This window comes from Lepidochelys olivacea (assembly GCF_965140295.1).
Source record: "Lepidochelys olivacea isolate rLepOli2 genome assembly, chromosome: 11".
NCBI classification, from domain to species: Eukaryota; Metazoa; Chordata; order Testudines; family Cheloniidae; genus Lepidochelys; species Lepidochelys olivacea.
The window spans coordinates 41,614,134-41,624,606 of record NC_140421.1 but is presented as its reverse complement, the minus strand read 5'-3'; the positions used below and the strand labels follow the sequence as shown (position 1 = coordinate 41,624,606).

The following is a 10,473-nucleotide window of genomic DNA, read 5'->3' as shown; positions in this document are numbered from 1 at the left end:
GAAGAAATAGTCATCACTATGCTGCTGGGAATTCAAAGAGGGCAATATTTCTAAGCATAAGCAAGGGATCCCCAAGGTGCTTAGCTTTGGTTAGCCCTAACAGACATACAGAGCTTGCACATTACAGCAGCTGCAGTTACATTCTGGAGCCTAAGACTAACTCATTTGTGAGTGTGTGTATGTTTACCTACTTTAAACTTGTAAAGAAATCTTTTTTCCTTTTCATAGTTAATAAATCTTTAGTTAGTTTTTTACAGGATTGGATACAAGCATGGTTATTGGTGTGTGATCTGAGATGCAACTGACCTGGGGTAAGTGACTGGTTCTTTGGGCTGGACATACATGAAAAATCACAACAATATTCAGCTTGAGGGACCATCTCTCACAAAGGCAGCCTTTGGGTGGCAAGATAGACTAGAATGCCTGAGGAGATTGTCTGTGACTCCATGTTAAGGTTGTTTTAGTGCTTGAGGAGTTTACACTTGATACTTAGTTGGTGAAATCTAATGATAGAATACACAAGGTTCGTGAGCCACTCCAGACAGCTTGACATATGCCAATGTGTGTTAGCTCTGAAGAATAATGATGACGATAATAGTCACTTTTAATTCACGGTTGATACATTTATCACAAACATCCAGGTACTCTGAGACTGTAGAGGTATGTGAGTGGAACAGAGAAGAATATCACTATGTCAAATGTCAGCACTATTTTGCAGCCTTCTTTTGGTTATCCACTAATGCCTGCACAGCACAACGGCTGTGCAGCTGCCCCCATGGATTATTCATGCTACCATAAGAGATCCCAGTCAGAGAAAGTACATAGACAATCCCGTGGATACATGGTAAAACACATTCCCCACTCCCATCACAACCTAGTTTGTTGCTCTGACTGCAGAGGATCTACAGAATGTAAACTCCATGAAGGGTGGGAATCAAGAGCAGATGGAAAAGTAGTTGCCACTCACTCAGTTGCCTCCCTGGCCTTGTCTTCACTGAGTGGAAAAAGCATGTTCTAACTTGAATTAGTTAACTCAGGGCAAACTCCTAATGAAGACAAGCCAGTTTGTAGTTTTCACAACTAGCAGGTCAAGTTAAAGAACTAACTCACTCGGGTTAAGAACACAATATTTTTATATTTACATTGCAAGGATTTGGCTTGGGATATTGTAATAATTTTCCCCTTTCTATAATAAAAAAATCTAGTATCTTGATTATTTCTGAAATATTTGAAATGTATAAGGTTTCTAGCCTCATGTTGATTCAGAGGGGGAGTTTCCTCTGGAACCCCAAACAAATGAGCTAAAACGAACCTCTTTTCAAGCTGTTCAACTCCCAGAGATGGTGATGGGGTTGAACAGGTTTAAATGAGGACATAATTGACTATTGCGTGTAGAAACAGGAGGACCCTATTGCAGTTCAACACCTAGCAAAGTTCAGTTGAAGTTCACTCCACAAGCCTGCTAACATCATCTGTTTTTATGCAGGAATGAAGATTGGAGTACACACAACAGATGTTAAGGACAGTGAACAAATCTTTTTAAGCATTTACATTTAATTAAGATACTGCATGTTATTTACAGAAAACACATTACACAATTCTTACACATAAAGTGCAGACTAAGTGTAAAGACAGAAAAACTGTACTTCAATTACATGCTAAATAAAATAAATAAAAAGCAATTATTTTGGCACAATACTATTACATAAACAAATAAATACTCTAGAACATGATGAATTAACTTTTCTATTTACAATCTACTTGAAAGTGCAAAACAATTGCTAAAAATTGAAATATTTGTAAATGTTTAAGCCCAGAAAGTATGTTTTAATCATCCACAACTAATTGTAGCTGATATTTAAAGTTATAATGTCCAGGAAAATATTGTCTTTGTGCATTTTGTGCTCTTTTTGAACCAGTCTCTTGCTACCTTTATGCTACTGATTTTATGAAGCTCATTGCTTCAAATTGAAATTTTCTAAAATCCTGGTTGATAGTTTAAGAAAACCTCAAAAGAAGTAAAATTACAAATATTAATCTATTTATCATTGAAAATATGGCAGTTCAGTCCTACCAGGGTAACTTAAATGGCCAGAGTACTTTACAGTTGTATGCAAATGTGGTTAAGATGTGAAATTGTTATTAATACATGTAGTGTTTAATAAGTAAACTTTTTTTCAATAGCTCCCTGAATACCAAACCCTGGAAATATACCATTGGACCTAGCTTGGGCCCAAATTATGTCACTGGTTTCTTACATACATCTCCCACTGAAGTTAACATGAACTGAACATGCAAAACTAATGGCAGATTTTGGCCCCAAACTGGATAATAAATCTTAAAATATTGTATTTTTAATTAGAGAAAAGAAACACTGCTACATTCCTTAGAACTATTAGGAGTTTTTGGTGCATGTTTCACCAGCTATTCTGGCTATTTTATCTCGTTTTTATTTTCACTATTTACAGGAATTTTGCCTCACCTTAAAATGAATTAAGAGTACACAACATGTGCACCCTCCCAGTTACAGTGTATAAACTCTTCATTAGTCAAACTTCTCTAAGGGCTGGTACATTGTGCGTTGCCTAGGATTTTAGAATATGTTTTTGCTTATTTTTGTAGTGGCAGTGCAGTAGCAGAATAAGTGGAATTCTTAATAGGTGACCTTGACTGGAAAAAAATAATTTCTTGTAGTCACTTAAATGTTTATGCTCGACGTGGTTCTAGTCGGTGAGACATCTGTGATAAAGTTCTCTGGTTGTCAATCACATTTAATTGTCGTACATAGGTCCGTACATCCTGATGGTTCTTATTAGTTAGAGCTGCGTCTGGATCTGAAGAAACAGAAATGATGTAGGATTGGTACACTTGGTCAAACCCTGAGTAGAATATATAACTCTTCTTTTCAGAAATCTACCATAAGTAAACACCAGATACTGCTGCAATAACAATAAAATGGTTAGAAATCTATCTTCCACTATTCTCTTCCATTTGAATTCACTCTCCCCAGTGTATTTTTATTATCTTGTATTATTTTCCCCATAGAATAACTCTGCTTCCTGGTATCCTTGGCTACATTCTCCGAAATTGATGGCCCTTGGTGAAGTTTTATACCTAGCTTAATAGTCAATAGTAATAATTACACAGCTAGTTGGCATAGTTTAACAATTTAGTAATATCTACTGTTGACCTAGGAGAGCTCACCCTGGCCCAAAACTGTAAAATTGCTTTAAAAGCTAAAAAGTAATCCTTTTGCATCACCACAACTGTAAAATGAGCATCTAATAACAGGCACATCCAGTCCATAATCTGGTTTATGGTTGGAGAGCGCATGCCAGGAAAATTATGAACCAATGTAATGGTCCTTTATGAACCAATGTAATCCTTAATTCATTATTATTTAACATTTGCAATGCGGTGGTGCTTAGTGGCCAAGCAGCTTCAGACCCATTATGTTAGGTGTTGTACAAACATATAATAAGTGACAGTCACTGGTGTACAATCTAAAAGCTTCCTGGGCCAGATCTGTCAAGATATTTTAGCTCCTGTATATGGAGATAGGTACCTAGTGGGATTTTCAAAAGTGACTACCACCTAACTGATTGGTTTCAGAAGGAGGTAGGTTCTCAGATGCTTTTGAAAATCCCACTAACTGCTTATCTGCATCTTTAGGTGCCTAAATATCTTGAACAATCTGACAGCATGCGCTAGAAACGGAGTACATACCCAGGCTCCAAGTACTTGGGTGGCTAGCTTTTGCTGAAGCCTGTGCCACCACATCTACGTTATTATTGTTACTCACAGTAGTTAGATTAAAGTTAGCATGGGTACCCGTACCCAGACTACCATCACACCTTCACTTGCAGTGTAGCAAACCCTTAGGCGGAGCCTAAGCTACAACCTGATCTGCTAACACAATTGTAAAGGCATTAAACTGTGTCTACATGAGGTATAAGGGCTGTTTTAAATCAAGTTAGTTAACTTAATTTTTAAAAGCAATTTAGCTAGACATGCCCTAAATGACTACACAAGGCAGTAGCCAGAGGAGAATCAGGTCTTTTGTGTTTAATTTAATCACTTTTTTACTTTATTTATACAATATAATGTAATTGCACTGTATGCATTCCCGCAATATTTATTAAAGTATTGCTATATATTGTTCCATAGGCTGGTGACTTCAGAGCTGAGCAACTGCTGCTTCACAGCAATACGCACTAGGTGCTTTACAAATGTTCACTCTTCTTTTACAAAAGATGATGATGCGGAATCTACACCGTGTACAAACTAAAGGGTTTACTTTATTCTTAATATATGTGCATTTGTCTATGGACTTTAACTGAAGATATGTGTGTGTTTAGATTTAGAAGATAATGAGAGTATATTTTAATTTCTAAATCATTTATGTCTGAAGGTCTCAGAGTACTTAATCAATCAACATTAAAAAAGAGATATGTCCCAGAGATATGTCCCAAAATTAAAAAAGAGATATGTCCAACTGAGATGCTGGCTGGAACAAAGAAAAAGTTTAGTCAACATGAGATTCTGGAGCTAGGATGGAAAAGATCCCATCCCATTATAAGTGTTTCTTTTTACACCATTTATTCTGCTTTCTGTGAAGAAGGATGGGAGGCTGCTCTGTTAAAAAGAAAATCAGAGACTGAGTGATGCTCTTTAGCAGAGTGAGGCTGAAATTATCCAGTGTGGTTGATCAGACTTCTGCCATTGTGCATGACCACAAAGTATGGTGAAAATATTGAAACAATAGCCTCAAAATGCATTATCCAGTATGTCTCTATCATCCACAACAAACTCATTTTTAACATTCCAATTAGCAGTGATAATTCTGACAATTCACATATTGCAATTCACTTACTGAAAGATTGGCTTCGGCAAAATTTCACTGTCCTTGCAGTGTTGGCGATCATACGCTGAAAAGAAAATGTATTTTAAGTGTCCTTCGTGGTGGAGGGTGCAAACAGAAAACAAACATCGTATTTCATCATTTGAAGTAAACACAGATCTGAAGATACTGACAAAATCAATTAAAACATTCAAATGATGTTAAAGTTTCAGAATTTTAACTTTGCCCTGACATTTTGGGTCTGATTCTCATTTACACAGGCTTCAAAGTGGGCATACATGTGATTTCCATTTCCTAAGTGGTGTAAAGGGGCCTTAGTATAAGAGAAAATCAGTTCCTTTAATGTTTAACCTTGCTCACATCTTCAGATGAAACAAAGGGGTTATCCCAAACCCCTCTGCACGTGAATACTCAAATTTAATTTTAAGGTCACTAGTTCCTAACAGCAAGGACATTCTAGAACACATTCCATTAAATTGCTTAGCACTTTAAGATATTCCAAATTTTATTAAAGGTTTGAGTTAAAATGCAGCTCTGCTTTGAAAAGTGACTGTAAAAATGGCATTCTGGGGATCCATGTTTATTGATTTCCTGATGAAATGTGCTCAGTTTATAATTAAAAAGCTGATGGGTGGAAATCTGGCTCTACTGAAGTCAATAGGCATTTTGCCATTGACTTCAGTGGCGCCAGAATCTCACCCATGATTTTTCTAACTACCAGCCCTGCAAATTCAACCCGGATTCTTTTTTTTTCCCCTACAGCTAGAGTTGAAACTTATTTTGTTGATAATTCACAGGAAGGAACAGAATCCAACTCAGTCCTTCCTAGATGTGCTTGCGCTACAGTGGAAACAAGAGTAAAGTGTAGTAAAAAATTATTGTAGTTACTGAAGTAAGCCACAAAGACTCAATAAACATGGGGAGTAGATCTGATAAGGAAGAAATGCCATTTTACACTAATGTTTCAGAGTAGAATTGCTGCTGATAAAATAAAAGGAAGGAAGTTGAAATCTAATTCTGCAACCCCAAACTTAACTCACTGGCTCAATTGTCACCTGATAGATAATGTTCTCCTGGCTGAGCAAAGTATCAATTAAATTACAACATCAGGAGTAAATCTGAGTTTCCATAGTTGGGGAGTTTGATTTAGGCATGAAGGCTTGTAGTTTAATTTACTTATGTAAATTAAGAAAAAGAAGTGGGAAAAAAGTTTCAAAAGGCAAAATTGCTATTGCTACAAGGAATCTGAAGTTTGTTCTCATGTGTTCCAACACATTTAACATGTTAAAACATGTTCTAATAGTTATATGTTAACATATTTTCACAGCATATTCTCAACAGGCTGTTTTACACACACTGGAAATTAAGATGATCAAGAAAATTATAAATCCATACAGTGGAATAGCCTATTTCCAACTAGTGAGTAGTGAGAGAATTTGTCTGGTTAAATTTAGATGCCTCACAAAAAAAAAAAACCCCACAGATTAGGCTTTTATGTGAAAATGAAATAGCTCTTAATACAACAGCTCAGAGGCAAATGGTAAGCACTACTCCAGAACAGGCTTGTAACTGACATTTTTCATACACATGAATGGAGTAATCTCAGACATTTTAATGCATCATGTGAAGTATACCAAGACTGGCATGATTGTTGATCAGCATCAGAAATCTAATACCTACACAATAGGTAACTAGCCTGTGATAGTGCCCAAGAGGTGCCTGAGTGCACATCACAACTTTGCCAACATTTTGGAGCATATGGACCAAGGATTTTTTTTATACTCTCTAGATAAACAGATGCACAATTAAACAGATAAAGAGCCCTCAAGTAAAAGTAATTTTAACGCTACATTACCTTATTTCTTTTTACACTTCTCTAAACCATTATTATTACTTGTCTAGTACTACAGGTGTGCATGGTGTTCTCTTTTAGGAGTTTACAATATAAGGCTCCAATCCTGCAAATTCTCTTGCATGTGCTTAACATTAAGCACGTGAGTAGTCCAACTGACTTCACTAGGACTACTCAGATACTTAACGACAAAGACATATCTAAGCGTTGTGCTGGATCAACCCAGAGTGCACCATCCCAAGTAGGATCAAGCCTGGAAGTCTAACCTAATCAAACTGGAAAACACTTGAGTATGCTCTGAAATGTTACAGACTTCTGTGGAAGTCATGTAGTTTTGGCCAACACACAAGTGATGTTGCTATTTTGATCATACTATTTCAGGAAATACTCCCTTAAAATAAGTACTTCCAGGAGTGGTATCATAAACGTTGAACAAGGCTGGCTGACTAATGCGTTGATGCAGCTTCCAGAATTGCTTCTTTTAGGGGAGGCACTTCTGAAAGTTCTGTCTTTCAAGATGATGGTTAAAGTTGCTTGACCTGTATATTGCTGGGTGTTTGTTGGAAACATTCAGTCTTATCTTTCTATACTTATAAATCTTCAGCGTCTCAGGCCTCAGTTCACAAAAAATTTGAACTGAGCCATGAAGTTTGGATCTAGTCAAGAGCAATATTCAAAATTCTCCAAAGTTTGATTAGTTTTGGATCCAACTTTATGGTTGAGAATCTTTCCTTGTGGTAAGAGACAAGCATCACTAAAACTTTTTCACCCCATGTATTTTCTTTATTTTGCGGATGTTCTGTATATTGGAGTAACATTTGGGATCAGGATGAGTCTATTGTATGCAATTCAGAAAGATGAAAGAAATCAGGAGTATGAGTTTCCAAAAGTTCTAACTCTAAGTTTCTGCCTTTATGGACTATCCAAAATTAGGAAACTGGAAGTTGTGCATTAGCCTCTTGTTGGGATAGGAGTATCTTCTCTCACTGAACTGTCTGAAGAATTCCATTTTAAGGAGCGGTGTTGCATGACTCTAAAGATAGTCTCATCCAATCCTTTTCATTCAGAAGGATGCAGGCAATGATACAACAGCAAGGATTTTGGAAGTGGGAGTTAACACAGCAGAATATGTTGCTTCAACCCAATGAGATGACCCCAGAAGCACACCATACATTCTACATAAAGCCCCATTCCATGGCTCTTTGTTTGTCCCGTACACTCTACAAGTACTGACACAAAAGGTGTGAGTTGGACTTATCACTGGCTCATAAAGAGAAAACAGATTTCTTTTACCATTGCCTTGCAAATGTGGTGGATTCTCTTCTTTTGATCCATTAATAGCAGAGTTTTACTACATGTAGATGAAGGGTTGTATTACTGAGCAAACATTATCATAGAAGTTCAACTGTTAGCACCTTAAACTTTTCTTCATTTTGGGATTGCCTCAGGTTAATATCTCCAAAAATTAGCCTCTGTTTACTCACTATGCTAAGAAAGGCCATTATTGAAAAGCCATATATCCTAAACATGGAGCCATCTGAAATAGAACCAGCCACGTAACACAATAGCAACTGCCACTATCAGCATGCTATATATATATATATATATATAAACTATATATAACAATACTGTTTCAAGTTTTATGCTGCCTAGAAGAGTGGGCAGCAGGCCAGCACATTATCTGCTAATCCATTCCTAGCTTAAGCTTCTAAATGTTATAAATATTCATATATGCCATAGAAAACTACCAGGGGCTTTAGTCACACGCTTTCTGCATAATCTTTATGTTCCAAAAATGAAAAGAATGTTTGCCTTTTTTTTGCATAAGGATCAGAATGTGAAATCCCTTTTGTTCATAACCATAAAACCTGAAAACCAATATGCACAAATTCTTTAATCCTCATTTCACACCTCAAGGCTGAAGAGCCTCAATAAAAGAAGAACCAGTGACCAGCTTTGTGGCCTGATGGTATTGTCTTGTGGTGCCACAGGAAGGTAGGCCTTACGTTTCAGAGCCACCTTGCAACTTCTATTCCCTCTGCAGGTGCCACTTTTGTGACATACTGGGAAGCAGAATGTGCAGAGGCTGCCAGGTAAATTGATCTCTGATCACACTGCCAGACGATTTAAGGAATAGTGTTGACATAAGCTCCAAAGGAAGTGCATCCCCTGCCTGCCCTTATGAAGACATGATGCTGCAATGACAGTCACATGAACTCGGGTTAAACAGGGAATGCGAGGAAAGGATGGTAAATAATGGCTTTCAAATGAACCATGAGGGAAAAGATAAAGACCATGTTTGAATTCATTTGAGGACACAAATGTGGTATGGAATATAGCATCTCCACATGGAGAGCCAGCCCCTGGAGCCTCCCACAGAACAACAGATCTAGAAAAGGGCCTGCCTGGCATATCCCATCTATTTACAAAAACCTGTGAAACTGGTAAAAAATGGACAGGTACAAAAGCAGTACAACTTGTATGTAATATATTGTTATGCACTGGTTTGGTAGGTTGCACGTTGCCCTCTAGTGGCTAGCCCACAGGGAGTAAACAGGAACTACTACTACTAACAGCTACGGGACTTCTCCTTTGCCTCAAATGGTAGAGGCTTGTTTTTGGAGCTGAGAGATAAACGTGTCTGAGGTGCCTAATTGTTGCATTTGTGGTCTACTACAGTCCTCTTCACTACTGCTTTACCTTCCTGCAGCTCCTAAATTGTATGTGCTCAACCTTGCAACAGCAGCATTTTTACAACTTCACAAGCTTAACAATTCCTAGTTCCCCCAGATAATTATGGCTTCATTTTCACTGCCAAAAAAGATGCTTTTTTCCAGTACGAAAGCTAATGCATGGTGTGTAAAAATCCTAGTGGAGATAAGTCACAGACAGCTTTTACTGCAATGTAGTTAGGTGAGATCAAATCTGGGTAGAGGGTACAATATTGACGTTGTCTAGCTACACTGCACTTTTCTCCACTACGATTTTCAGCAAGATAGCAAACACATGGTAGTTATTGTAAAAACGGACCTTTTTGGCAGTGAAGACAAAGTCTATAGGGCCCTAGTAATGGTACTTTTCCCTCACTCACAACCATTTCAGATTTGGGGACAACTTATACCTTCAAGTCAGTGGCACTGCTATGGGTACCTGCATGGACCGACAGTATGCCAATATTTTTATGGCTGACTTAGAACAACGCTTCCTCAGCTCTTATCCCCTCTCCTCTACTTGTGCTACATTGATGACATCTTCATCATCTGGACCCATGGGAAGGAGGCCCTTGAAGAATTCCACCTGGATTTCAACAATTTCCACCCCACGATCAACCTCAGCCTGGACCAGTCCACACAAGAGTTCTACTTCCTGGACACTACAGTGCAAATAAGTGATGGTCACATAAACCCCATCCTGTACGGGAAACCTACTGACCGCTATACTTACCTACATGCCTCCAGCTTCCATCCAAGACACACCACACGATTCATTGTCTACAGCCAAGCCCTAAGATACAACCGAATTTGCTCCAATCCTTCAGACAGAGACAAACACCTACAAGATCTTTATCAAGCATTCTTAAAACTACAATACCTAGCTGGGGAAGTGAGGAAACAGATTGACAGAGCGAGAGGGTACCCAGAAGTCACCTACTACAAGACAGGCCCAACAAGGAAAACAACAGAACACCACTGGCCATCACATACAGCCCCCAGCTAAAACCTCTCCAGCACATCATCAACGATCTACAACCTATCCTGGA

The 10,473-nt window shown here is 38.0% G+C and overlaps 1 protein-coding gene across 2 annotated transcripts in view; it reads right to left on the bottom strand.

Moving 5' to 3' along the window:
- Positions 1 to 1,679: 1,679 nt before the first annotated feature.
- The window catches only part of RAPGEF4 (Rap guanine nucleotide exchange factor 4), a 227,684-nt gene continuing 218,890 nt past the window's right edge, over positions 1,680 to 10,473 (bottom strand). For both annotated transcript variants that reach the window (XM_084643984.1, XM_084643985.1), the window contains 2 exons: positions 4,874 to 4,928; positions 1,680 to 2,834 (listed from right to left, as the gene is read on the bottom strand). In XM_084643984.1, coding sequence (XP_084500110.1) covers positions 2,707 to 2,834; positions 4,874 to 4,928 — 183 coding nt within the window. In that variant the 3' untranslated portion in view covers positions 1,680 to 2,706. The remainder of the gene's footprint in view (positions 2,835 to 4,873; positions 4,929 to 10,473) is intronic.